The following is a 27,980-nucleotide window of genomic DNA, read 5'->3' as shown; positions in this document are numbered from 1 at the left end:
CCTGGAAGGACCTTTTTCATACAAGACTTTTATTAACAATGTTATTAATAGACAAGGTGTTCAGCAGCAGGAATTCAAATAAAAACAAACAATAGGTTCCAGCCTTTGTCAAATAAAATACGAATCAACGTCAAAGTAGAACAGAGCTCATTTGTCACAGAGAAATGGCAGAACAAAACAGTTGGTATTTTAACACTAGTCGCCACTTCTTTATCTAAGGCACAACGAGTACATTCGCGGGAATGGACAGATGCCCGGTTCACTTTCTGAAAAAGGCGCTGCGGGTGATGCTGTAGAGTAGCTGGTAAGGCTTTCGCTTGGGCGGCTCGGCCAGGGCGAACACCTGCTGCTGGGGCACGCTGGTGGGGATGGTCACGTGGCGTTGGTGGAGCGGGTGGAGGTTTTGGTGGTGAGGTGGTACGGAGCCGGAGTAGCCCAAAGCTGGAAGGCATTTAAAAACAAAAAAAAAATTGCCAAAAAAACCCCAAAAAAACCCAAACTAAATATGAAGAGTATGCTTCCTTACTTTGGATCTTGCCCTGTTTTGCTCTTTTGGCGTTAGCAATAGCATGCTTCCTTTGCTCCTCGCTGATTTCTATTCCTGGAGACAAAGCATGCAAATCAGAAACCCCGAATCGTAAAATCATATCAATTCACAGCAAAATGAGGGTGTTTCTGTTTTTTCACCTCTTTTACAGGCAACGTGAAATGGTAGTCATTTTTAATGGACTTTTCCAGTCAAAATCTGCAATTGAGCATGAAGAAGTTGTGAGATGCTCACCCATCTCCTGGTCCTCTTTGACCCGCCGCCTCTCCTTCTTGAAGGCCTGCAGCCACCGCTCCTTGTCCTGGAGCTTCCTGCAGCACAGCATGCACACAAACTCCAGAGTGTCGACGTGGCGCAGCCGTACAGCGTTCCTCAGGGTCAGGCCCAGGTCCGGGTCCCGCCCGTCGGGCACGTCAAGCACTTCGGTGAGGTCCATATCCAGCCACCCACGGTAGTGGAGGAGATCCCGGCGCAGGATGTCCTTCTTGCAGAAGACCAGCTGGTGGTCAAATAGGAAGAAGCTGCGTTGCTGCATTTTACCCTGGCGGAGGATCCGAGTCAGCTCCCCGGAGTGGATCAGCTCAGAGCTGCGCACCAGCACGTCGGGGCCCTGCGTCACAGATGACACAATCTTAGCTGAAAGCTATCGGCGGGAAGTTCGGGTTAGCTCACAACGCGGTCATCACCTACCTCCCAGTGCAGAATGGCCACCTGCCAGTGGGCGATGGCGTCCACGCTCTCCAGCCGCCGCTTCCTCTCGTTGATAAGACTTGCCACGTTCTTCATGGCCTTGTAGGCATCGCTCACCCCGCCATGGTCGCTAAGGCCCACAGGGAACGGCAATGCAAATTTTAAGCAGCTTGACACGCGTTTAGTTTTATCATACATACATTGTGAGACAGTTCATACAATTTCATGACGATTAAAGTTGTAGCCAAGAGCACATTTACATAGCCCCCATGGGAACACTAATCAACTAATCTGTTCAACTTATCTGACGCTAAGCAAAATATTGAAGAAGAATTTATGAAGATAGGCTGACACGTGATTTAAACCGCTACTGTGTGGTTAATATGATCCCCTAATGTCCCTGCGGCCTCTGGAATTGGGTTGATGACCCGTAATCCTGTAATATACACATTAGCGTGAGCTGATGAGATATGCGTGGGACAAGGATGTGTCCAGGCATGTTTATCTGACAAAAATAATTCCATTCCTGAGCTGTAAGGACTTGGAGTGGAGAGAGTACCTGTGCTCTTTGGGGGTGTACTTGAGCAGCTCCCCCAGCTGCAGGGGGTATTTGCAGATTTTCTGGACAGGAGTGAGCAGGAAGCCGGCGATGGAAATGTCAATCATCTGCTGCAGGAGGCGGCAGGCCTCAAAGAAGTGCTTGTAGCGGCCGGACTTCATCAGGCGCTGCAGTTCGGCGCAGGCCGCTGGGTGGGTGTTGCAGTACTCCGAGTAGATGGAAAAGCCCTCGCCCTTTGGTCACAAAACAAAAACAGGGTGAATTTTGAGAATTTTTACTGACTGGAATTATACTACTCACAAAATGTTAGCGTTAGTGTTGCCTTGCTGACCTGCAAGAGAAAGCAAGAGCCGATTTCACTGAGATGCGGCTGGTCCTTGTTGTACTTTTTCTCCAGCTCGCGTAGAAACTGCCTCTGGAATTTGTAGATGTCTTCAATGTTGCTAAAGATGGTTTTCAGCTGGAGCTCAGTGAACATTTCTGGGTGCTTGCGGCACTGACGAATGTAACCCTGGGTAGAAGAGTCAGGAAACATTGTCACCGCTGGCTGCAGTTCAGACAATGGCCAACAGAGGTCGATGGTAGCTCAAGTTGAACATTGAAGGAATTTGCTGCCTTATCATTTCCGATTGAAGTGGAAGGAACGAAAACCCTTGAATGAATAAAAGCAGGGCTTGTGCAATATGATCTTAAAATTCAATATTGAATTTTTCACAAAATTTCCTCACAAAGTTGTCAAGACTAAAAATGCTTTTGTGAACTCGCTCCTTCCTGTTCACGTTGCTGGTGTTAGCGATGCACATCAACTGAGGGACACGATTTGGGCTACAGATGCAAAGAAAGAAAAAAAAAACCCAAACAAAAAAAAAAACCCACAAAATTCATCGCCCAGACAAATGTGATGGCACCGCACCTCGCAGATGTCTTTCAGGTGCTTGATGTAGACGCGTTCTGTGTTCATAATCTCCTGCACCACATTGGTCCTCATCTGCTGCCTGTGCTGGCTGCTGTGCGTCTCCCGAGAAGTCAGGTCCTCCTGGTCCGCCACGCTCTCCACGCTCCCCGCGCAGGAGTCCTCCTGGTTCACACGCACCTGAAACAAGTGTATGGGAACACACACTGTGGTAGTTTCCCCCTCAAGAAATACTATTAGAAAGCTTCTTCAACTGTTTGCCTGCGCAATTTCAAAAGTACGAAAGAGAACTAAAAAAAACCCAAAAAAACACGACGCACAAAAGAAGCACGAGTGCCATGCTGCGTCGCTATGGCAACCTTATGGGAAAGTTTAACTCGTGCCTGCTCGGCATCTTTGAATGAGCAACAAGCAATTACGTTGCAGACACCTATCTGTCAATCAAATCGTTGGATAATTAAGACTCAACTGTCAATCAACACTGGTTGTCACAGAAACCAGTTGGACCTCGAGTGGGGTGTAGACTTACTTGGACACGCACACATACTGTAAAGACAGGCTTTCATTTGGAGTAAAGCCAGCTTACAAGTCGAGTGCAAACAAGCAGGTCAGGAAGTCCACTCACCCGGACAAAGCTGGAAGGGAACCAGGCCTCCTTGTCAGGCCCCCTGCCCCACCACCAATCCTTGTGCGAGGCATCCAGGATGCGGATTACGTCGCCCGCCTTGAAGGCCAGCTCCTGTTCCTCCATGGTCACATGGTCCCACAGGGCCTCGGCGTACACGGCGTGACCCGAGCTGATCAACTGCGCCAACACACATTACAAAGCCGATGAGAGCGCGTAAAACATGGAAGATTACAGGCCTGGCTTGCCAAACATCTTGAGAACGCCGTTTATTATCAAGTCTACTCACGGGGCAGCAGGCACACGCAAAGCCACACGACCAGATAAATGTTACATCATAAAGTCAACGTGAGCGGCAGCGAGGATCACCTCCACCAGCACGGACAGCTCCACGCTTGGCTCCAGGTAGGGCGTGCCGTCGGCCAGCTCGTCGAAGCTGCCATCTTCCTCCTCTTCCTCGCTCACGCTGTCATCCAACGCCGCCGAGCCTTGGGCCACGCCGTCTGCAGAGCGACAAAGCGGAGGTCGAGGCATAGCCGGGAATTTCGTCCATATCGTACCACTCGATTCGACATTCCCTACCGCTGAGCACTCGGTGCAGCTTTCTCCTGCCCACGCGGTCCAGTCCAATGGGGGTGCTCTGGGAGAGGGTGGGGGGGCGGAACCTGGCCGAGACTGCCTTGTAGGGGGGCACCTGGTGGGAGGGGATGGGTGGCCGCGGCAGGGACTGCACACAAGACAAGGAAGCATTCTATGATTTAATAGTCTTGCACAACTTAACGTCAGCTATTTTACAGAATCATTCCCTTCTACAAATCCGGACACAGCCACTCAGACATGTTAAAATAAGAAAAACGCACAGAAGGAATGCACTCCTCATCTGCGTCAGGGGAGTACAAGTCCTCCACCCCCATCACAGACACGGGTCGCTGCTGCTGCCGCCTGCCTGGGATGTTAGCGCTCACGCCGCACTCCTCGCCGCTGTCGCACACGCCGTTCCCGAGACATTCCGGATGAAGCGAGCGCGTCCTCTCATCGGGATTCAGCTCGGCCGCCTCCTCGGGGATGCAGTGCCTCCTGGAGAGGAGCTGCCCGTAGTCCGAGATGGGCCGCGGTCTCGGGCGCCCGCCCTGTCGCCTGGACTTGACGGTGGGAGCCTCCGAGGCGGATGAGGTGGGCGAGTCTGGGAGGAAGACTGGGAAGGCAGAAGTTCTGGGGCTGGTTTCAGAGGAGTTGCCATCTTGTTGCAACACTTGCTCCCTCTCTTCTGACGTGACCTGACAATCACAAGAAATAATCAAAGTCAGCAATAGTGAAAGGTCAATGACCCACAATGTACAGAGATGGAGTGCAGTGGCCCCACACGTATCAAGTACATGTGTTAATTAGAAACTGCGCTACAGTTACTCAAAGAAGTGTTTTGATTTCTTGGGGGAAAAAAAAATTTTTTTTCAAATTCCAGCACAAATATTCCGCAATGAAACACTAGCATGTCAGATTTCATTTCAGTGCAAATATTGACGCGAGCAGCTGGCAACAATCAAACCTCACCTTTTGGTTCTCCCGGTCTGGATCAGGACCGCCGCACACACAGCGGAAAGGCACACAGAGCGCAAGCACCATTGTGAAACACATGCCGGCCCGTGACTGGGCCGCCGAGCCGCTCGATTTTTAAGCTAACCGGACCATCCATAAAAACAGCAAAAAGCTCTCTTCAGACGGAAAATGCACTTTTTTTTTTGCTGCTGGACTTTGTGCCGCTGTGCCGAATGAAGCGTGGAAGCTAAACGCTCGCTTGGACCTGCCCGCCCACAATTTCTGCCCATTTGCGCAAGTGACTGCTAATCATAAACAAAGTCTAATTATTAACCGGGCTTGTTCCTTAAAGCTCAGGACAGTCGGTCCAGCATGTGACCTGGTGCGAGTCAATAGATGACATGGGTAGACAGCACACGTGACGCTCAAACAATTCAACTGAACGCATCAATATAAAAAGTATATCCTAAAAGATTTTCTCATACCTAATGAATCAAAGCTTACCTCATTCGGTAGCTCGTCTGTTCGGGTATAAGGGGGCGACTGGTCTTCTGACACAAACCCGCACGTGGTGATTTCCAAGGACCCGTCTGCCACGGAGAAGTGACGCTGCAGCACGGCCACGTCCAGTTGAGGCGGCGCGTGAACAAGCGGCGCGTGAACCAGCGGGGCGTGCCCGGCGGACATAACCCGGGTTCTGACGGGTGAGGGTCGGCGCCGTCGCTCGCTGGTGCTCCGGCAAGGCACGCGTCGGGAGTAGTCGTCGTGGAGACGGCTCAGGGGCGACATGGGAGCGGGTGAGGTCGGGGAAGGCGACTGACTTTGTTGGCGCAGGTTGTTCACGTCGCTAATGCTGCCTACCAGCTTAAGCATTTGCCCCTTCACTCTCAACGGGCTCTTCCTGAGACCGCTGAGGTCCACCGAGGAGGCGCTGCTGGTCCTCTGAATATTCGGAGCCCCGTTTGTTGCTGTGGTGCTCTGAGGGTCCGTCTGAGGGGACGGGGTGGGGGTCTTGCGCCTGAACGGGATTTTAAAAAGGTAAAGGTTTTCCGCACTCCTACTCAGTCGGCTCAGCAGGGTCGCATTGGACGAGTTATCCGCTTGCCCGTTGATCTCGGCTTTCTTGTGGTCAGCGTTGCCCGCTGCGAGGCTCTCCTCGTCCATGTCTAACATGGTAATGCGTCCGGCTTCATACGCTCTCCTCATACTCCGGGAGAAGCGGGAATTGCGTTGGAGGCCCTCTGTGATGTCGTCGTCTTCGTCAAAATCAAATTTGTAGTGATTCGCGGTGAAATTTCCGTTGCCGTTGGTGAAGGCGTTCCGGTTTTCAGCTTCCCGACCGGACGAGGATGAAAATCCACTTGCTCCGCGATTCTGAATCCCCTGAAGCACGGAGGAGCGCATCTTTTTAAATGAGTCCACGACGCCGAGTCCGGGGAGACCGACGGAACCATCGGTGGAGGGACTCGGCGCAGAAAAGGAGCCCTTCCTGGAGCTGGAAAACAGCCTCATGATTCTTGAGGAGCCGGTCTTCCCAGAGGAGGAGCCCACGCCGTTTGGGTGGCTCTCGTCCGTGGCGGCGGGGCCCACGATGACTGGCTCCAGGTAGGGGGCGGCGCTCCTCTCGGGTTGACCGCGGAATGGGTACAAGTCACTGAATGGTCGACTCCGAATCGGAGGGTCCGCGTTGGAGGAGCGGAAGCGAGGGAAAGGCTCTTCGCTTATGGACGAGACTCTGTCCTCTTGTTCTACCTGTGGAAGAAAATAAAATACTTTTTAGGGTTTTTAAGAATCATCGGTTCTTATTTACATGATGACCACTTCAGCATAACTTTTTAAGGACTCAATGAAAGGCAGCTACTGCAGTAGCAAGTCCTGAGCAGGCACTTAAGGAATGAGCACATTGACAGATAACGCTTGCTTACCACACACTGGATGACTCAACAGGTAATTAAAGAACACTGTCTCTCTGGAACAAAACACACACTAGGAACAGGACAAGCATTTAACGCTGTTGCTGTGATTTGAAAGTCTGAGGGGAGCTGAGGCCCAGGTTGGGGTCCTCGACTGAGCGTGTGTGTGTGTGTGTGTGTGTGTGTGTGTGTGTGTGTGCGTGTGTGTGTGTGCAATTCACAGTGGTAGTTAACGCAGCTGGCCCTTTGAAACGAGCCTCTTGGAGCATGACTAAGCGATGAAAAATGCTAATCCGTTGTGATTAATGCAATAAACTGCCATGCTTCCACCATGTTAATGGCAATTTCCAACTTTTCGCTCCAACATCGCCATTTGGTGCACCACACAATGGGCTGCAGGCAATCCCCCCCCCCCTGCATGTTTTTCATGCATGTGAAATTTGGGATGGTTCTGTATCGTTTTTTTTTTTGTTTGTTTTTTTTAAATGTGATTGCAGTGTTACTCTGCATTAATTAGTAAAAGTTGACACTAAATGTAAATTATTCTATTGCTGATGCGACAGCGCCCGATTCAGTTCATTTCATAACTCTGACACTTTAAATAAATAAAGTTAAACATTGTAAGCACCAAAAACATTCACTCAGACTATTTTTAAGTTGACTATTTTATTTTGTTGTATCCAAACCGGTTGGCTTGATATTTACCGATTAGAAAATACTGGCGGCGCAGACACGCAAGGGAATTATCAGGACGATATCATCTCTACCTTAATTTGAGCCAGGAAAACCCTACGTCCAGTACAAGAGCTGTGTCGCAGATCCAAATGGCACGCGGAATCTTCCGTCACTCCTGGTGTTAGTGTGGCGCTGTCGCTGCCGAGTACCGCCTGCTGACAGACAGTGAGCAAGGGGAACAATGCGCTACTTTTAAAATGGGGGTCTCAATTGTCTTTTTGTACTGCCGCCCAGGACTGACGAAGAGCAGCGGGATCTGTTATCCTGTCTGCTATCCAGGCCGGGAGAGTGGTCGGAGATAGGAGATAGGCCAGGAATGTCAACAAGTCGACTTCGCTTGTTTTCTTGGATTTGGATCCCGAGACAGACGCTCGACTGACTGCGTTCTCCTTTGACACCCCCATGAGGGCCTGGGCCCGCACTTGCCGTCAGAACGAGTCACTACAGTGACTAAGGTGCCATGGGTCAGCTGGCATTTTTATCTTACATAACGAACATAATTTGAAAAAAAGTTGGGATTTCATGAGATCTTTTTTTTTTTAAATAATATTTTTTCCCTCTTGCTTTTGTGTGTTGCTTTGTGAATTTTCTTGAGATCCTGGTCCCGAGTTAATGAAGAGCTCAAAGAGGAGTTGCCTTTCCCACCCTCAGGCACACTCCCTCCCATCAGGTTGACGCAGGCAGCTGGAGCCAGCCTCAGATTAGACTCCCGGAGACAAGGATGAACATGCACGCAGATACGTAAACATGAATGCAAAATATATACAATTAATTCTGGAGATTCCATCCATATACTGTGAGGAATTCCATCATTGACTCCCTCCGCCCTTATGCCATGTTTATTTTGATTTAATGAGAGACAGAGGTCAACTCTGCAGAGGTATGTCGCTCGCCTCGGGCCGGGGATCAAATTCATTAAGGGCGGAAAGAATCGAGCATTAGAGCCAAGGGACTCTAGACGAGGGCGGCCCATGGGAAAATGGCTGCTTGTCATTTTCCATTTTTTTTCCCCTGCATCATAAATGTACAGAACTACATACTTGTTCTTATGTTAAGGGGTGCATTCCTTTTACACATTTGAAAATTCCTTGCTTGCATTTTTGTTGTTGTTGGTGTGTGCAAAGCTCGCCTGATTAACCATTCAAAATGCTCACTGCCAAGTGCTCCGAGTCAGCTCGTCGTAAGACACCAGACAAGTCCTGTGTGTGTGTGTGTGTGTGTGTGTGCGCGTGTGTGTGCGCGTGTGTGTGTGTGTGTGTGTGCGCGCGCGCAGCATATTCCTTTTCCATGCCATTGCTAATGTGATTAGCACAGCTTTGCTTTTGAGTGCGGTTTCATCTACACATGATAGCCCAATCAGGCAGACAAGCGGTCCATTTGGCACTGACTTGAAGTGACACCCAAAAGTTTCCAAACAGCCCACCCGGTTGCTGCCTGGTTTCGGGCCAGCCTGGTTCAACTTTTTGTGTAGTAGTCATTCAATTCATCATTTAAACTTTGGCCGAACCCTGTGCACTTATTAAAAGTTTTACAACGGCACCACACATTTAATCGCTTGGACCTCGACTTCCCCATTTCAGGATGTGCCATAAGGACAGAGAATGGCAGAAGCCCCGCCCCCTAACATGTCGAGAGCGTGGGAAGCTGGGCCTGCCCGGGGGACGGATGTCTGTACTCACACCTGATCCACTGTCATAGTGACAGACAACCGGGGAATTTCATACAATACACGGACGAGCCCTGTCAAGAGTCAACACTTTTACCTGATAGCCGCTTTCAAAATGAAAGACAACTACTATGGAATTTGAACCCGACTAAAGAATTGAAACTCTATTTGATGCTATAGAAACTATTCAAATTCCTGAGAGGCAAGCAAGTATGACAGAGAAAGTAGACTACGGGAAGTGGATTTTTTTTTTTTTAAACATGCTGGCATGTAACCCGCTATGCAAAAAAAAACCATCAAAGACTATAGTTTCCTATTGGGGGTTTTATGACATTTCGACACAGTAATGTGCCGATACTTTCATTTTGTTAAATACCGCAGTACAAAAGAGGATCTTTTCGTACTTTAAATTGAGCAGCTGACTGTTACTAGCTGATGTTAGCTTCTACCACTGCCGATAGTGATGGGGACCTGTCAGTGCATCACTGCCGATAGTGATGGGGACCTGTCAGTGCATCATCCTAAGTCAGTGGTTCTTAACCTTGTTGGAGGTACCGAACCCCACTAGTTTCATATGCGCCTTCATCGAACCCCTCGTTAGTGAAAAAATATTTTTTTTTAAATTCAAGACAGATGTTTTTTACTAATGCACAAAATGAGCTGTGCATGAACATCACCTTGTTCAAAGAACAAAACCAACACAATGCATGAACTCGCAACAAATTACATACTGGCAAATCAGAAGCTACACGATAAAACAGGTTTGTTCGGACTTCCTCAGTGGGGGCTCTGTCAAACCCCTGAGACCGACTCACCGAACCCCTAGGGTTCGATCGAACCCAGGTTAAGAACAACTGTCCTAAGTAAATGTCACAATGTTTTTTGAAATCGAAAGTGTTTTTTGTTGCCAATTATCTTCAGTTGGTGATTTCACACACAATTTCCATGGTGTGATTTTCACAATTATTGGAGCAATGTACTCTGGTTGAAGTGGTTATTCCAGACTTGGCATTTTGATTTTCTGCAACCGATAGTCTGCAGGAATAACCCGATTTTGTGATTGTCTCCTCTAAAATGTATTCATTTTGGGATGGTTCTTCTGGAAGCAGGGAAAGGGATTAACCCTACACTGGAGCCAAATTGCCTTTTGCTTTCTACCATTGATTCACTTTCTTTTGGCCCATAAAGCTCTTTGTAAGCCCCCTCACGCCTCCCCCCTCCTTCAGCCAGCCTGGCTTCTCCCACGTCACTATAACAACCAGGGCTGTAACGCACCATACTCCACCCCCCACCCCTTCTCCAGTACACAGGGGAGCACAGTGATAACGCGACAAAAATACTACAATACGACACACAGCTTCTGTTAGAAAGTTATTGTAGAAACACAAAATGGACGACTTACCTTGCTCATAGTCACTGATGTTAACCCTCCTGGTCCTTTTTTAGCCATAGAAAAGTAGCCGGGCTTTTTCTGAAACCTCGCTCCCCTCGTCCATGTCGAGTGGGAGTCAATTAAAAAAAAAAAAAAAAAAACGAGGAAAAAGTTTCTATTTCATTTTGCGGGTCCTCGCAAACAAAACTAGGCTACGAGTAGCAACTTAAGCTAGCTGGCGAGCGCTCGCCTATAAACTTCAGTCGCGCCAAAACTTGTTTAAATTCGACTTGTCAAGAAGATATAAATGCCTAAACAAAAAGTTTGAGGTGACTGAAATGTCTTTTACGGTGATGGTGCCGTTGGTAACTAGTTATCTAAGGTAGCGAAAGCTGCTGTTCAGAACAAGTACGCCTTGAGGAGGACGAAGAGCATCTTAATGCACTTGTTGCAGTTGTCTCCAAAAAGAAGGCGGGGCTGAGAAGAGCCCAGAGAGATTCGATTGGTTGACCCTCGCACGACTGCTCCGCTGAGGGCCAATCACGCGTCGGATGGTAAAATAATTTACGCCCCCTCCTTATTCTGGCAAGGACACCAAACGAAAGAAATGGGGCGGGGTCTGATAGATCATATTAAAATATGATTGGCTGACCGCAGGTAGCTGTTTTGCTACGAGCCAACCATGTGCTGGTTGGTGGCGTAGCAGTCAAGCCCCTTTTCTCCTCTGAGGAAATAGTCAAGACTGGACCATCCAGTTGGTGCATTTTTTCCTCACATTGTTTCACGAGTGTACAGGAAGAAAACATGCAACAGAGGACTTTTTTTCATTTAAATTCTTTATTCTTAAGAGTACAGCAATCCATTAAACAGTACCTTGTCATTCAAAGAGAAATGAACATAAAGCAGAGTTGAACAGAGCATTCAGAGACACTTGCAGAGACAACATGCACAAAAAAATGCATCCTTCAAAACTTATTTCTCTTTCATGTATTCACTAGCTGTCTTTCTTCTCTCAACTTACTAATGTATTGTTTTCTTTCCATCTACTTACTTTTGTTATTCTAGATACGCTCGTCCACTCAAAATTAGGCACCAAAAATAAGGAACCCAGAGAACGTGGTGTCATCATCTTCATCAGCAAAGAGCCCGTTGAAAAGTTCTCCCCCAACTACCTGCAGCCAGACTTTGTCCCCGGGCTCCAAGTGCAGCACGGTGGCCCCAGCTGCCTGGTCCTCACCGCTCTGGTAGCTGTCGGTGGTGTGAAGTACTTTGACGCCATTCTTCACCAGGGCCACCTTCACGTTCCTCGAGAAGACGGTGATGTGATAGGTAAAAAAGTATGTGCCGGCTGCCGAGCATGTGAACCTTCCAGTTTGGGGATCGTAATGATTTTGTTGATTGTAAATGATCCTGTCAAACCGGACAGGCGTGTGGGCGGTCGGGAGTTTGCTCTGCACAGTGAGTCCTACGGAGAAGGCGCTTTTGGACATGACCCATGCATCTCCCTGCTCGCCTTTGTCGCCCTTGTCTCCTCGAGAGCCCCGGTCCCCCCTGTGACCAAGACCGCCTTTAGGACCAGCAGCGCCCACTTCCCCTTTAGGCCCCAGCCTGCCTGGAGGACCCAAGGGCCCCTGAATGCCTCGATCTCCACGAAGACCAACTTCTCCCCTTGGACCTTGTGGTCCAGAAGTCCCCTCTTCACCTTTGGGTCCCTGGGGTCCGGGTAACCCGAGCTCTCCTTTATTTCCTTTCAGACCGATGGGCCCTTGGATTCCTTGAGGCCCCATTTTACCAGGTGGTCCGTGGTCTCCATTGTCCCCCCTTTTCCCCTTGAGCCCTGCTTGACCAGGTGTACCTAGATACATAAATAAACAGAGGAGACAATTTTTCGGATATAGTTGAACACCTGTTTATGCCGTAAATATGGAGACACAGCCGCGGAATTCTTTTCGACCAGCTCCTACTTGATTCCACTTATGTGCCAAAGAGGACTAATCTAACAATAATTAATATTTGTTTAAAAAGGTCAACAGAATAAGCACTTACCAGCCGGACCTGCATCCCCCTTTTGTCCATCTTTTCCCACTGGTCCCATTGCACCAATTCCACCTGACAGGGACAAAGTTAAGCATAAAAAAAAGACGCCGGTGGCTAACTCTTTAAGTGCGGTCATTCACCCGTGTCCCCTTTCTCGCCTCGCAGTCCGTCCCTGCCGTCTCTTCCGGGTACCCCATTGTGGCCCGGGTCCCCAGGGATGCCTGGGTAGCCGCAAACGCACCCCTTGCTATCACCGCTCGGGCCGTCATTTTGCGCAACGCAGCCGAGTCCCAGCAGGAGGAGCAAAAGAGGGACGCTGACGCTCATCGGTGACATCGCTAACCTCATACCACCTTGATGTGTTATCTTCAAATGGGTTTAATGTGATCTGGGGATCAAAAGTGGAAGAAGTGGAGCGGTACAAAGAACTTTGGACCTTATTTCAATTGGGTGCTTGAGATTTTTGGGCTTACTTATTGTATTTGCAAGTTACACATCACTTAAGCGTGGCTTTAATATTACACCGAAAGGACAATTTCCATGTTATTCAACCAGATGTTTTTTTTTAATTGGATCACCCCACTGGATTTGAGTTATTAATTACTTTAATTGATTTCTTGTGATGGTTCTCAGACATTTTACAGCAAACACCACTTTTGAGTCTTGTCAATACGTTGGTCAACATTTGTGTAGTTTGTCCATAGGAAGTCGCTGCCCTAACGTCCTAATGACTGTGTTGTCTGGCTGCTTCTTTATTATTAGAATGTACTCGGCGAGGAGAGACAAGCGAGCTGGCGGGAGGGAGGGACGAACCCCAGGGAAACAGATAAGACAATAACATCTCTGTAAAGTGAACACACCCCTGCATAACAGTGTGGAGAGAAAGTCAACACACTAGTATGCATAATTGTGACTCATAACTGGAAAAATTCATTCAATACATTTTTAATGAGTCTTCAGTGTAAATAAAGTCATTTGATGTAGTATGTACATTATTTATTGTGCCTTTTAAAGGTTGTTTTAAAAAAAGGTTTATCATTGTATTGAGTTTGTTACTGTACATTAAAAATGTCAATTTTAATTTGTTTTTATTTTGGGGAAGATAATGTCATTAGCAATTTACTACTGAACTAAAAAAAACTGAAAAAATATGACTTTTTGTAACACATTTTGGTACAATAAAGAGTTTACGTTCAATTTTATCGATGTTTTCCAAGTAAAATAAAATTGGCATTCACTTTTCATTTTTTTAAACCATTGTGAATTACTTTATTAAAATCAGGGGGGGAAAATCAGTTGATGATTTTCTATACACAAGCACACTAACATTCTATTCATGTATTTTATTATTTTCTAAACCAGGCACAACGTGAGGCCAACTGAGCACACCATCGATGGCATAATAAAGCAACAGCCGTGGTTAATGCCATTCAAAGACACATGCCTTTTTTACAGCACCCATCAACACTCATGGCTTGTCTGACATTTTCATCATATGTCAGCTGGGTTACATTGGGGGACTTGGGAGTCGCACGTCAAGTCGTAAAGTAGAAGTGACAGTGGCGCGGCAGAATGGAAGACACAAAAAGGAGAAGAAAGCAGCAGTTTCAGGGAGGTTAGGTTCGGTTAGCAGAAGGCAGAAAAGGCTACGTTACACAGGGTGGAAGAAGCGAGGCCGGCCGGTCTTCTACATGATCTGACGGTGCATACCGTAGCCCGTCATGCCCGACTGAGACGCTCCGCGATTACTGCCCATCTGAAGGCTGATCAGACTCTGGCCCTGGCGCAGCTGCTCCTCGGTGAACTCCCGCCGATAGCCCTGTGCTTTCCTGCGGGCAGACGGTTAGGGGGAGTAATGGCGGCGACACAGAGATGATGGAATGGTTTTTACCTGTGGAACCAGTCTGGGTCGCCTTTGTAGAGGCCGTCGTTATTGGTGACAGCCACGCTGCCCAACGCCATCAAGGTCCTTTGTACCGCAGCCATGTCCTTCCCTGTAATGGACAATTTGAGCGGTTGCAAACTAAAATTTTGGCTTCAAAGTGACTCACCTTCCCAGAGGTCCACTGTTTGGAAGATATCCGTTTTGGTGACCCCGTAGGCTTCGGCAGCTTGCAGGAACTGAGATATTTTCTCCATTTGCTTGAAGGCCATCTGGGATTCTGAAATCTTCTTGACCGGCTCCTTGTCTTTAGGATAAAGGCTGTTGATGAGCCGACACAGGACCTGGAAAGCGCAAGGGAGTGTGTGTGTGATTGTGTGTGTGTGTGTGTGTGTGTGTGTGGTGTGTGTGTGTGTGTGTGTGTGTGTGTGTGTGTGTGTGTGTGTGTGTGGGTGGGAGATATTTATACACACACACACACACACACACACACGACTAACCACTTCATTAGGTACATATTTAAAATAGAACTAATTTCCTGCCATTGAAGTCTGTTGATATCAAAGATGATTTTTTACTAAAAATCAATTTTCTTGAACGAGTGCAGTGAATTAAGTTGAGTTAAACGCCGCCTTTGACAGTTTGATTTGAATAATTCAGATGTTTCTTCTATTTTAGAGTCACACTCACCGTCCCATCCATGAGCCATTTCTGGAAGGCCTCCCTGCCTGCCGGCGGCTTCTCCACACTGCCGGCGCACTGGGCCACGATCCAGTCGACGAGCCGCTGCTCCAGGTCCGGGTCGTATTTCTGCTCGATCTTTTCTTGCACCTCTCGGCTCAGGCCATAAGTGGGGCCTCTGTTTGCCATGGCAACACTTCCCAGATGTTTCACCTGGCGATGATGGCCTGGAGGGAAGAACACAGATAATCATATTGTGATATTATGTCCACTTTTACAATCCACAAAGTAATGATAATCAAGTTTTCCTTATTTTTTATGATACAGAATGTCTTTGTAGGTTTTGTGATCTTACAATTGTTCCAGACACTGTGCTGAAAGTAGCCCCAGAATATTTTTATTATAGTTTTGGAGTAATCTAAAAAAAGATAACCACAATATTAGGAACACCTCACAGAATGTATGATAACTTGAGCAAAAATATTTTATAGTCAGTGACCACAATATTAAGTGGAAGTGGTGTCTTCATGAGAGCCGTTCTTAATATTTGGACCTTTATGTGGCAATAATTTAAGGAGACCATCATATTAGGTACACTCTTCTGTATGATGCAGAATAAAAATATAAGTTAAAAACATAAAGCTACATGGCACCATGACATCTTGTAGAGTTTTGAATGCCTTGATGTGCATGTGTACCTAATCAAGCGGCCTGAAAGGAAGGGTGTGGTCCCTGGCAGATATCCCATCCAGAGACACATTATTGCTACGCAACCACCTCAAACCCGTTTCCGGCATACTGCAAAAATATAAATAAATAAAAGGGTTTCTCGAGCATAGAACTACATGGGGTTTATTTTTAGCCCCGAGTTGAAAATTACTGATGTCAGCCCTTTGACGATAACATGCATGTCACTGCGCATGTTAAACGTAGATAGAAAATTTGTGAAGCACACACACACACACACACACACACACGTGCCAGTTGACTTACAATTCGAGAAGCTGTTGCGTGGTCACGTCCCACCTCGTCACAACAGGGTGTCAATTCCACGGAAGATGCTGGAGTCCTGGAGCATCCATGAAGGGCATTCAGAAGCGCGTGTGGGGTGCTCAATCTCACTCGTGTGCAGGAGATGGGGGTGGGGGAGGACACGCCTTTTTATGTATACTCGGGACGGAGGGAGGGGGGGCTAACGCGGCCAGCAGTCTTTGCAGCTACTGGAAGCATCACTATTGATGCGCTTATTGTTTTGCCCCTATTGTGCGTTTTGACCTTAGCCAAAACATGAATGGGCTGCTGCAGAATTTTCAACCCGATGTGATGTAAAAAAAATAAAATAATAATAACAATTTAAAAAATTTTAGTCGTAAAGGTGCATTTTGCAACTCAATTTAAATCAGCTCATTATCAGCACATTTTGCTTCACGGTGTTGAGCTTTGACATTCGACTCCCGACCTAAATCCTATGGAGAACCTGTGGAGCATGTTTAAAAGGAATTACCTACTCTGGGATGCAATTTAAAAAAAAAAAAAAAACACCCACATTGTGGTTCTTTTGTTGAGTAAAATGCTCATTAGCATGAAAGCTAACCACACAAAAATGTAAATCACATTTTGGAACACTGAACAAAGCCAAGGCCAAATAATTTAAAACACAGTTGTGCACGTTTGGTTCAGGGGAGACCACCCCGTTGCTCCAGCCTCATAAATAAACTCCAACACAGGGAACAGGCGCCTTCGATTGATGTTCTCACCCATGCGTGAGGACACAAAGATGACAGACGAGGGGCGAGGTAAAAGGTCGCGGGACTCTGTTAAAAGTGATCGGCGCCGCCCCGTTGAGCACAGTCCGGTGAGGGGCCGATTGCATGTTAATGATCAACAGCCCAGCTGGTCAAGCTGACAAACATGCAGAACATTGTTGTCACGATGAATGATAGAAAGAGCTGCACTGACAGTGTGCAGAGATTTTATTGGGCCCACAAGGGTGAAATGTGATTTTAAGAAAAGGCACAGGAACTCTATAGACTTGTGTCATTATAACGGAAGGAGGAGGAGAAGCAACAGTAGAAGTGAGTGACCCGTCTAATACTGAAACACAACTTATATGCAAAGGAAACACAAAGATGCTGAAGGTCATTTTTGGCAGAAGCAACTTGCCTTATTTGGTAGTAAACAGTCTTTCGACAGCGTCCCGGTACCTTGTAATCACACCAGGGTGGTCAACTTGTCTATGAGGTCATCGATGGTGTAGACCATGAGCTTGATGTCGTCCTTCTCTGACATGCGGTGTTGGCCGTGGCGCCGCAGGATGATGTCCACGTCGGCGCTCAGCACGCGGTCGGCTACCTGCATGGAGATGTGCCACGGCACGTCCTCGTCCTTCAGGCCGTGGATGAGGCGCACGGGGCACGTGACCGGGAGAGGGCTGTGCAGCACGCAGTGGTTCTCGGCCTCGTGCAGGAAGTCCATGCTGAACTTGTAAAGGCCCTCCTCAGAGTGCTTGGTCGGTAGCGTCCACTCGCCTTTCTCCTGCAACTGCATCTTTGTCTATGCGGCACAACATTGACGAGTCAGACAAAGACTTCAAAATGGTGGCAGCACTGCGTTGGACAGCACGTGAAAACAGTCCCACCTCCAGTGGAAGAGAGTTGAACGAGGTGACAATGTGGTCAGCGGCAGTGGAGATGCCCACCAGGGCAGCCGTTTTCTCCGGGCGCGCGATTGCAGCCAGCAGCATGAGCCACCCTCCGATACTGGAGCCCACAAGTATCTACAAGCACACAAGAGCACGGTTGAGTATATGATGCAAGAACCAACAACTTGTACCTAATGGTGTGTCCTTTGAGCATTCAATTCATGGCAATGTGGTAACACAGTGACAACTAGTGGCAAGTCAATGACACTGCGGACCCCTCTTTGAGGATGCGAATCACCTGTGGGCCCTCTGCATATTCATCCAGCATAAAAAGGACATCTTTTTTCCACGTGCCGACGGTCCCCTCTGCTAGGACCCCTTCTGAGAGCCCGTGTCCAGTGTAGTCGAACCTGTGTGAGTACAAAAAGGTGCAGAACACCACCATCAAACGTGCCTGAATAAGCTCACTACACAAGCGTTCTTTCTGATGGCTCACCTGAGGTAAGAGTGTCCGAGTGACCGGCAGAATTCTTCCAGCGCTTCAGCTTTCTGACCATTCATGTTGGACCCGTAACCAGGCAGGAAGACCACGCCAGGACTTTTGCCCTTCACCCTCCTATAGGCTAATTTGGGAAGATCCGGCCTGGTGGCATACTGGACTGTGGACTTGTGTCTTCTGTCTCCTGGTGGACACACACGTACATAGCATGTTATGTAAATGTCAACATGGAGAGAACATGACAAGGTGGAAGACAAACTATTCAAGAAAATTTCACTACTGGTGGCATCATGTTTACGACTAACCAAAGACGGGATGAAGGCATCAATGACAATCAAATTGAATCAAATTGTGATGTAATTAATTTAGTGACGAGCACAAAATGTACAGCTCAAGATTTTTAAAACGACGCACTCCATCAAAGCCACACCCCCTCGTGTCTCCCCGAGCGATTACCAGCCGTGTTTAGCACGTCGAGACAACAACTAAAAACCGTACAAACCTTTCGAGTGTGTGTCAGACGAAGCGGCGAAGTTTCCATGGCTCAAAAAACGCGAAAGTCCTCTGCGACAAGACCTCAGCGCGACGGCTGCCATACTGGGGAGCAAGCAACCGATGAGAAACTCTCGCGAGAAATGGCTTCCAAATCTCGTTCAAGGTAATCACTTCTGGTTCACACACAGCAACATAGATATCATTAATACATAGATACAGCCGAGCGTTTTCTTCACCTGATGGGTCAGACAAGCGTGTCCGCCATATTGAATGTGTTTGCGCTAACCATGTCAACGTGGCAAAAGTGTGCGCACATTGTCCTTATTTCAGAGATTGGTTTCTATGCATCCATTATTTGAAGATAATTTCTGAAAGGTTTATGAAACTTCTGAAAGGTCCGAGTATTCTGAATAGAAAGTGAATGAAACTGCTGGCCGGAGTGCGGGTGGGGGTATGTGATGTTGCACGAGTCACACACTATACTCTGTTGTATTCAAACTCGAAGGGAGTATAGGCTTGCCTGTTTGAACATAAAATTTTGACACTTGTGTAGGGTCGTAATTTATAGGTAATAACAGTACGTCGATCGCAAGTAGCTTAGAGGTTTAATACACCAGTGCTAGTCGAAGCAGGGTAGGCTAAAGGACGGTGGAGGGGCTTTTAAAATGTTCAAATGGCTCAATTTAACTATTATGAAAAAAAAGTAGTGGGGCATCTGGTGGGTTTGTGACTGTCATGTGAAGTGTCAGAGTGGAACATGACTCAGAGGGTCACAAGCGGAAGGTCACCGAGCGGAGGAGCGGAGCGGAAGCGGGACTCTGCGAAAAAAAAAAAGAAGCCAGTCCGCCATTGTGGAAGATGGCAGGGGGCGATATTCCCGTAAAACGCTCGTCACTTTCCCGTTGACTCACTCCCGCGTTCCTCCCGGTTCGCTACTACACCACCTCGTTCACGGGCGAATTTAGTCGTCTATAAACGGCCACAACGTCGTGTGCTCCCGGGGGTCTCCGCTGCCGCCGCCGCTGCCTGAACGCTCGCGGAGGGATTGGACAGCCGGAGAACCGAGGCAGGGAGGCGGGAGGGGAGGGAGAGAGCGCGGCGGAGGAGGAGTGCACACGGGTGGACGGACAGTGTGCTGAGCAGCCATCGGCCCCGCTTCCTGGAGGATGTCTGCGACCACAGTGGACCACCAGCAGGTCGGTTTCGGCCACGCTTAGCTTCGGTTGACGGTAGGCCGGGGATCGGTTCGTGTAGGCGGGCTGGATGGCTGGGAAAGTTTGCCGACAGCAGTTCGATCCTATTGGGGATGCTACATAAAAAAATAAAAATTAAAAAAAAGGCTGCGATATGCGATAGCTGTTTAGCCGCCCGGAAACGCAGGCAGGCCGATCCGCGTTCAAGGTGGGAGCCGGTTGAAGCCGGTCGGCGATGCGGCACCTTTGAGCAGGATGCATCAGCGTCTGGCATCGGCTTAATAATAAGAACCAAGCAGGCTGCAATCTTCAGTTAGCTACCGACATGCTCATCCACTAAAACCACAGCATCATGCGTGTGCTGAGAGGCAGTCATTCCCAGTCAGTGAGCCGTAAGAAATCATCAGGTGTGCCCGGAGAAGTCATTCAGTTTCACTTCATCCGTCCAACAATTATTTATTCACGGCAAATAATGCATCCTTGCTCTACCGGTACTATCGAAGCCAGCAACGTACATTGACTGATAGAATGATCAAATGCTCTTCCACTAGATGTCAGAGGTACACAATTAACCTTTCCTATTCACTTTTTGTGCCGGTTTAGTTTGGTGGTGTGTCTTGTTCCATAGCTCGGTGAAGATTGTGCTAATGCAATCTTTTTTCCACCATTCCAGAGACCGAAAGGACAGGGAAATAAAGGTAAGTGACTGTGGAGGTACATTCTGGTCCAAAAACGTACCCTCGTTTTCCAGGTTACATGGCTGCACAGATATTACCAAAAATGAAATATTCATGTGTGCGATTCCCGCGGTGATTTAATGTTGCGTTCTTTTCCACGCAGTGCAAAACGGATCAATGCATCAAAAGGACGGAGTGAACGACGATGACTTTGAGCCTTACATAAGCAGCCAGACAAATCAGGTAATACGGAATCGTGCGATCGTTGTGCCCATGCGCTGTGTCCTCGCTGCAAAGAACCGGTCAATGTACAGCATAACCGGGTGCCATTCAAAAGTGACGTCACAGATGCAAAGACTCACCCTTTGGCATTCAGTCATTTGATCTGTCTTTTCGATGTCTTCACTACGCAGGATAACAGCTACCCACCCATGTCTGATCCCTACATGCCCAGCTACTACGCGCCGTCCATCGGATTCCCGTATTCTTTGGGAGAGGCCGCCTGGTCCACAGCGGGAGACCCACCTATGCCCTACCTGACCACTTACGGACAGATGAGCAATGGCGAGCCGCACTTCATCCCCGACGGCGTGTTCAGCCAGCCGGGCGCCCTGGGCAACACGCCTCCCTTCCTGGGCCAGCACGGTTTCAACTTTTTCCCCGGCAACGCCGACTTTTCCACCTGGGGTACCAGCGTGTCCCAGGGTCAGTCCACGCAGAGCTCCGTCTACAGTAACAGCTATGGCTACGCGCCCAGCTCACTGGGCCGCGCCATTGCCGACGGACAGGCCGGCTTCGGGAGTGACGCGCAGCTCAGTAAGATGCCGATTTTGAACAGCATCGAGCAGAGCATGGCGGGGCTCAAACTGGGTACAGACATGGTCGCGGCCGTCACCAAAACGGTGGGCTCGCCCCTAGTGGGCACCGCCGGGATGAGCAGCATGGCAGCCAACAGCCTCCCTCCTTCCGCGAGTTTGTCGTCAGGGAAACCGGCCTCATGGGCGGCCGTGGCCAAGAAGCCGGCCAAGCCGCAACTCAAAGCCAAGCCCAAAGCCAACATGGGGATGGTGGGCGCTGCCATCCCTCCGCCGCCCATAAAGCACAACATGAACATTGATACCTGGGACGACAAGGGCCCCCTGAACAAGCCACCGCTCGCTCAGACGATGCTGCCAACGCCGCCTTTGGTGCAGCAGCCTCTTCTGGCCCAGCCGGCGGCCTTGCTGCAGAGTCCTTTGCCCCATCAGCCTCAACACCAGCACCAACCCTTCCACCTCCAGTCCCTCCAGTCCCCGCAACACCATCCGCCGCTCCCGCACGGCCCCCTGCACCTCTCCCACGCCGGCCCCCCACAGGCCCTCCATCAGCCCCAGCCGCCGGGCCCGCCGCCCAGCCGCTGGGTGGCTCCCAGGAACCGAGGCGATGGCTTCGGCGTGGGCATCCCCGTGAGCGCCTCGCTTTGCCCAAGCGAAGTGCACCCGGTGCTGGAGAAACTGCGTGCCCTCAACAACTACAACCCCAAAGAGTTTGAGTGGAACTTGAAAAATGGACGCGTTTTCATCATCAAGAGCTATTCGGAAGACGACATACACCGCTCCATCAAGTACTCCATCTGGTGCAGCACTGAACACGGCAACAAGCGTCTGGACGGGGCCTACCGCTCGCTGGGCGGCAAGGGGCCCTTGTACCTGCTCTTCAGCGTCAACGGCAGCGGCCACTTCTGCGGCGTGGCAGAGATGCGCTCTCCGGTGGACTACAACGCCTACGCCGGTGTCTGGTCTCAGGACAAGTGGAAGGGCAAGTTCGAGGTCAAGTGGGCCTTCATCAAGGACGTACCCAACAACCAGTTGCGACACATCCGGCTGGAGAACAATGACAACAAGCCGGTGACCAACTCCAGGGACACTCAGGAGGTGCCCCTGGAGAAGGCCAAGCAAGTGCTTAAAATTATTGCCACTTACAAGCATACCACCTCAATCTTTGATGACTTTGCACATTACGAGAAGCGCCAGGAAGAAGAGGAGGCCATGCGGAAGGTAAGATCAACGACAACAGGTGTGTGAAATTTATAAAAAAAAAAAAAAAAAAAAAAGTGAGACACTTTCAGAGTAGTTCATCATCTTAAGTATCTGAGTGTACTGCAACTTGTTTGCATGCACGTGACTCAGTCAGCAGGGCACTTCCCTCAAACATGCACGGACTCGTTTCACTGAGTCATCGCCTGGAAAAAAAAATAAAATCAGCTGATCCACCTGCTCAGTCTGGTTAAGTGGAAGTTCCTGGCATGTCATGCTTGCTGATGAGCAGTGTTGAATCAATAAATACAAAAAAAACCTAAAAGCCCAATTTAGCGACAGCCATCTCGCCAGTCTGAGAGGGGAGGGATACCGGGGGGGGCTTGAAATAGCCCGCATTCCCGGCATTCCCCGTTCGCAGACAAAGGCAGATGTAGGCCATGAGCTCTCTTTGAACGCCGAGCTTGTGTCCGCAACCTTACTCACACACTTGGTTTTAAGGCTGAAGGTGTTTGGCTTGAACGATTAATCAAATTCAAATCGACATTGTGATGTAGCCAAATGCAATTTTTAAATCACAAAAAAGTACACAAGTTAAAAAAAAAAAAAAAAAGTGCGTGCTGCTGTACTCATAATGAAGACATTGAGTATATTCATAGTAACGACGTCCGGAGGTATCAGTGTGCAGGTCAGCCGCACAAAAGCTTTCATTCAGCTGTGGTGTCTTTTCATTAGTGTCACCGTAGCAACCGATCAATTGCGATTTGATCTAAAGGCACAATTTAGTCACATCAAGTAGAAATGGATAAGCAGACGTATCCTAAAATTTGTCGCTCGCTCTTCAGACAGAATTCAAACAAGCTGGCGGCTGTTAAGTCCCAATGATCATCGTCACACACACATCTGGGTGTGGTGAAATTTGTCCTCTGCATTTAACCCATCCCCATCTGATTTTGATCCATCCCTGGTGGAGCAGTGAGCAGCAGCGGTGCCGCGCTCGGGAATCATTTGGTGATGTAACCCGCCAATTCCAACCCTTAATGCTGAGTGCCAAGCAGGGAGGCAATGGGTCCCATTCTTATAGTCTTTGGTATGACCCGGCCGGGGTTTGAACCCACAACCTTCCAGTCTCAGGGCGGACACTCTACTACCAGGCCACTGAGCTGTTGATGAACCTTCCAATAATGTGTGTGTGTGTCTCTCTCTCTCTCTCTCTCTCTCTCTCTCTCTCTCTCTCTCTCTCTCTCTCTCTCTCTCTCTCTCTCTCTCTCTCTCTCTCTCTTTCTCTCTCTCTCTCGGCAGGAACGTGGTCGAAATAAATCCTAACCGCTGAGCAAAAAAAAAAAAAAAAAAACAACAGACGTGCGGCATGACGTTGGACCTTCAAAACAACGACAAGTGTGGCAAAAGTCGCTTCACCGCGAGGATGATGACAAACGTGGACGGCCACGCTCGACGTGTGTGTGTGTCTCCATTTTCAAAGTCGGCTGCTTTGAAAGCACTTTCATCCCCCCTCACTGTTTTTAACTTAGTTTGCAACTAACTGACTAATCTACTTAGACACCATCTTGTTTTCATTTTTTATTTGTAATCATGTTTAGCCTCTCTTGTTTGGAATCAGTATTCTGGTGAGTTAATTAATTGGGGAAACACAATCACACCAATCAGAGGATGTATTAACAACATGCATACCAAAAGAATACAACGGCAGGCTCATCTTTTCTTTCTGTTTTTTCTTGTGATTCTCAAGTGCTTTCTGTCTGAGGAGAATGTGGCCGACCTCACTAGCGACAATAAAGAAATGAGCCGTGTTTAGCGAAAAAAACAACTTGTGTTTGTCTTCATTTAGACCAAGTTGAGTGAGATGATGATTAAAGCTGACGGTTAACATACGCCCCATTGATTACTTCTGCTCACATTTACAGGCAATTACACTTTTGTTTAGTCAAATTGAAAGTCGCCAAAGACAACGACAATTTACTGCTTCTATTTACCGTAATTGTAGTTTCATTTTGTGATATTTAGCCTTATGTGCTAAATCCAACATATCGCATCTGTCCACGAGAGAGCGCCATCCGTCCACTATTATTTTGTTCTGTGGTCAAACATAAAGCCTCCTATAAACAGCAAGCCCAACTCCCCAAGAGCCGATTAAACTAGGACTAGAAGCACTTGTTGTGACTCCACAGCTTTTTAATTTTTTAAATTATTATTTAGCCAGCTGCTTTAGTAATGCCAGCTCGACAAAGCTGCGAGTGGGCGCGGGAGGAGTGTGAAAAATCTCCCATTGTGTGCGTGTGTGTGTGTGTGTGTGTGGGGGGGGGGGGGGGGGTGGGGTGGGGGGGGGGGGGGTGGGGGGGGGGGGGCGGGCGAAGAAAGCTGTAATTTTAACACTACTGGTTTTTGGCAAATTTCTTATAAAAAATACCCTGGCTGTTTAAGAACATCCACTTTTAGTCCCGTTTTGTCACTAATGGATAGATGGATGGAAAAAGGTTAGTAACGGCAATAATAAATATAAATAATAGTCGAAGGCAGGACAAGGTTAAGTATAATGGCTTGTGCTTTCAAGGCGCTAAATTAAGAAATAAAACCAGACGAAATCATCAGTGGGCTTTTTACTTCGTGCCGCAGCGAAAAAGGGAGGAAAGCGAAGAAAAAAAAGTGAGCTTTTGATTGACAGCTTGCTGCCATTTGTGAGGCTGTCTGCTGCCATGGTTACCTCATTACAAGAGAAGCCGCGCACCCTTTCTCACCATGCCACGAGCTCCCACGAGAAAGATCATTTGTCAGCTAATATTTGCTTTGAACCTGTCAAAGCAAAGCACCGGATTATGATTTTAATGATGAACATGTCCCACACGAGTTTCATTCACACGAAAAAAGTGCCCGTTTTGTGTGGCTGATTTGCTACATTGCGCGCAGTAACATTTCAGCAACAATGTAAAGCGCTTACAAGCGGTGTTATGGTTTCCAGACATCGTAAAAATGCATCCCGATTAACTTTTATGTACGCATCCTCATGGCTTCATTGCGTGAAAACACAATTAGGGCTTTTTTTTTTTTTTACAGCTATGTACTCCACAAATATGGCGTCGTGTGACGCACTTAAAGTCCCATGGCAAGCAATACAGATATGGTCAACGTGTTTGGGCACTCACTGACACACACACGCGCGCGCACGCACACGCACACGCATACAAAAATATACACATGCCTAATGTCACACATGAATATGGCTGACATACATGAACCTGTGCATTGACACATTCCACAAAGATGGCCGACTTACAGAGATGTTTTACACTTTTCTGCCATTCTTTCTAAGCAATTATGCTTTGGTCTCATTTTAGCCATTTCTTTTAACCAAACACACACATACACACGCAGACTTTTGGCATTTTATTCTGAATAGCAGCGCAGGTGACCTTCTATGTGAATCGCTGGCCTTTTCCCCCCAGGCCAACTTCACACAACGCGAAGCATTGATTTTCTTTAGCTTTTTCTTCTATAGCGTATGCAGCCGCGCAATCTATAAGCGCTAAACCTTTGTGAGGGCTTTTAACGTTGACCTCGGAAGAATGCGTCAACTCCAACATAAAGTACTTGCATTATGTTTGAGGCACTGCATGTTTGCAAGAGACAATTTCAAGGCATCATGGTGGGAAATGTCACCAATAAATAGAAATACACACTACAAAACATTCAAATAATAAAACTGAAATTAAATATATTTAAAAACGTAGTTCTTAAAATACAAGTTAATTTAATAATAAATAAAAATAATAAAAATAAATATTTAACACAATATAATATACAAATCAATATAATATTTCAATATTATTAGTGATACTAAAATTGAATATATGTAGTATTACAGTTAAATATTGTATAGTTTAATATATATTATTTAATAAATTATCTTGTCTCCATATTACATTCACGCAAGAGACCACTAGATAGCAGCACCTGTCCTGATGCTTTTGTTTACACGCTTGATGTCCTTCCTTAGGCAAGTTATGCAAGCTATATATACCTTTTAAATGTATGCCATTTCATAAAGCATCTTAGTGTGCATTGACACCCCAAAAAATACTGCCCTGTGTGGAGGGGCTGCATATAGTGCATATGCCAGAAACTGCCAGACAACGCGCAGAGGCCTTAAGACACAGCTGTCTTAAGTTGGCAAGTCAGCAAACGGACAGGTCTTTCTTTGTAGCAGTGCTATCGATCCCAGCGCTCCTCTTCCTCCTCCTCCTCTTCCTCCTTTTTCTTTTCCTCCTCCTCCACCCACACTCCCCCATGCTTGCTATTCTTCATGTGCACCATATACAACATAGCTCAAGATTCACCACACACCTCGCCTTCCTACACCCGATGACTCTTTTTCTGGCTTTATGCTCAAGAAAATAAACAATGTAAATGCATAGACCATGTCAAAATAATAATTAGGTATGACAGGAGGCCACTGACAGCTGATCTAAAAAAAGGTCCAAGCCATCAAATTAACTGAAGTGTCAATAAAGCTAAAAATAAATATGTAATATACGTATGATTTATATACTGTATATACGTATGTAAATATATACACATATAATCATTTAGAAAAGAGAGCATAGGTGGAATATGAATGCTGAAAACCAATACCAAGATTGTTGAAAGAGGAGAAGATGGGTCAGTGTGTTTTTGCATGTGTACGTGTTAACCTTCACGTGAGCTGACCTCCAGTCTTGCCATCAAGGTCTAGAAAAGATGGATGCTAAAGTTACCACAGCAATGCTCAATTTCAATAAAGTAGGCCAACAAGCAAAGCTATAATCGCAAAACCTACACTGGTGCGATAGCTCGTGTTAATTTTTATGCAGCGTGCCGCACGGCATATCTCCCGCCCGCAGAGATTGGCGATTTTCTCATTTTACACATTGTGCGACAATTAGGGAGCTTGTGTGAATGTGTAAAAAAATAAATAAATAAAATTAAATTAAAAAAAAGATGTAAGAGCAAAGTAGAAGTCGTGCTTTGACGTATGAACAGGATAGCAAGAGAAATGTAGCCGACTGGTGTCAAGGAGCTACGTTTGAGTGAATCATCTTGACTGATAGATGAACATCTTTGTATGAAGGGGAGGGGCTAACTTTAGCCTGGGTTGATGGTGGATGGTTAAATGCTACAGGGCCAAGTATTGTAAAAAATGTTCTTCCTAAAATTCACCTTACATTGTACAGTCTATTCTTTTGATTAATTGGTTATCGGATTTTTATGCCAAATATTAAAACCGGACCAAAAAATTCCCCATCTATCTCG

The 27,980-nt window shown here is 47.5% G+C and overlaps 5 protein-coding genes across 10 annotated transcripts; 1 reads left to right on the top strand and 4 right to left on the bottom strand.

The window, feature by feature from the left end:
- Positions 1-12: 12 nt before the first annotated feature.
- Positions 13-11,012, bottom strand: spata13 (spermatogenesis associated 13). Of its 4 annotated transcripts, none has more exons than XM_049749893.2 (14): positions 10,587-11,012; positions 7,551-7,673; positions 5,375-6,622; positions 4,195-4,611; positions 3,917-4,061; positions 3,704-3,837; positions 3,335-3,514; positions 2,710-2,889; positions 2,128-2,307; positions 1,797-2,029; positions 1,238-1,367; positions 782-1,157; positions 527-601; positions 13-441 (listed from the first exon to the last, which is right to left on the bottom strand). In XM_049749893.2, exons 1-14 carry the CDS (start codon positions 10,632-10,634, stop codon positions 260-262), a joined length of 3,651 nt encoding a protein of 1,216 aa, XP_049605850.1. In that variant the 5' UTR covers positions 10,635-11,012; the 3' UTR covers positions 13-259. The 4 variants fall into 4 exon arrangements, with proteins under 4 accessions (XP_049605850.1, XP_049605851.1, XP_049605852.1 ...); XM_049749894.1 differs by having other exon boundaries at positions 7,551-7,670; positions 10,587-11,011; XM_049749895.2 differs by lacking the exon at positions 7,551-7,673 and having other exon boundaries at positions 10,587-11,011.
- Positions 11,013-11,374: 362 nt separating this feature from the next.
- Positions 11,375-13,004, bottom strand: c1qtnf9 (C1q and TNF related 9). The gene is made up of 3 exons (XM_049749918.1): positions 12,734-13,004; positions 12,603-12,665; positions 11,375-12,411 (listed from the first exon to the last, which is right to left on the bottom strand). Exons 1-3 carry the CDS (start codon positions 12,939-12,941, stop codon positions 11,642-11,644), a joined length of 1,041 nt encoding a protein of 346 aa, XP_049605875.1. The 5' UTR covers positions 12,942-13,004; the 3' UTR covers positions 11,375-11,641.
- Positions 13,005-13,921: 917 nt separating this feature from the next.
- tagln3b (transgelin 3b) lies at positions 13,922-16,962 on the bottom strand. Of its 2 annotated transcripts, XM_049749921.1 has the most exons (6): positions 16,150-16,962; positions 15,166-15,383; positions 14,645-14,819; positions 14,485-14,587; positions 14,304-14,422; positions 13,922-14,113 (listed from the first exon to the last, which is right to left on the bottom strand). In XM_049749921.1, the coding sequence occupies exons 2-6, from the start codon at positions 15,343-15,345 to the stop codon at positions 14,085-14,087; spliced, it is 606 nt and encodes a 201-aa protein (XP_049605878.1). In that variant the 5' UTR covers positions 15,346-15,383; positions 16,150-16,962; the 3' UTR covers positions 13,922-14,084. The 2 variants fall into 2 exon arrangements, with proteins under 2 accessions (XP_049605878.1, XP_049605879.1); XM_049749922.1 differs by having other exon boundaries at positions 13,922-14,422.
- A 149-nt stretch (positions 16,963-17,111) lies between these two features.
- abhd10b (abhydrolase domain containing 10, depalmitoylase b) lies at positions 17,112-19,028 on the bottom strand. The gene is made up of 5 exons (XM_049749919.2): positions 18,799-19,028; positions 18,294-18,480; positions 18,096-18,207; positions 17,795-17,932; positions 17,112-17,709 (listed from the first exon to the last, which is right to left on the bottom strand). The coding sequence occupies exons 1-5, from the start codon at positions 18,890-18,892 to the stop codon at positions 17,368-17,370; spliced, it is 873 nt and encodes a 290-aa protein (XP_049605876.1). The 5' UTR covers positions 18,893-19,028; the 3' UTR covers positions 17,112-17,367.
- A 33-nt stretch (positions 19,029-19,061) lies between these two features.
- Positions 19,062-24,504, top strand: ythdf3 (YTH N6-methyladenosine RNA binding protein F3). Of its 2 annotated transcripts, none has more exons than XM_049749917.2 (5): positions 19,062-19,242; positions 20,658-20,682; positions 20,825-20,904; positions 21,075-22,697; positions 23,979-24,504. In XM_049749917.2, exons 1-5 carry the CDS (start codon positions 19,213-19,215, stop codon positions 24,000-24,002), a joined length of 1,782 nt encoding a protein of 593 aa, XP_049605874.1. In that variant the 5' UTR covers positions 19,062-19,212; the 3' UTR covers positions 24,003-24,504. The 2 variants fall into 2 exon arrangements, with proteins under 2 accessions (XP_049605874.1, XP_049605873.1); XM_049749916.2 differs by lacking the exon at positions 19,062-19,242 and adding an exon at positions 19,299-19,987.
- The last annotated feature ends 3,476 nt before the right edge of the window (positions 24,505-27,980 follow it).

This window comes from Syngnathus scovelli, chromosome 18 (genome assembly GCF_024217435.2).
Source record: "Syngnathus scovelli strain Florida chromosome 18, RoL_Ssco_1.2, whole genome shotgun sequence".
NCBI lineage: Eukaryota > Metazoa > Chordata > Actinopteri > Syngnathiformes > Syngnathidae > Syngnathus > Syngnathus scovelli.
Note: the sequence above shows the minus strand (reverse complement) of the source record. Positions and strands in the feature narration are given on the sequence as shown.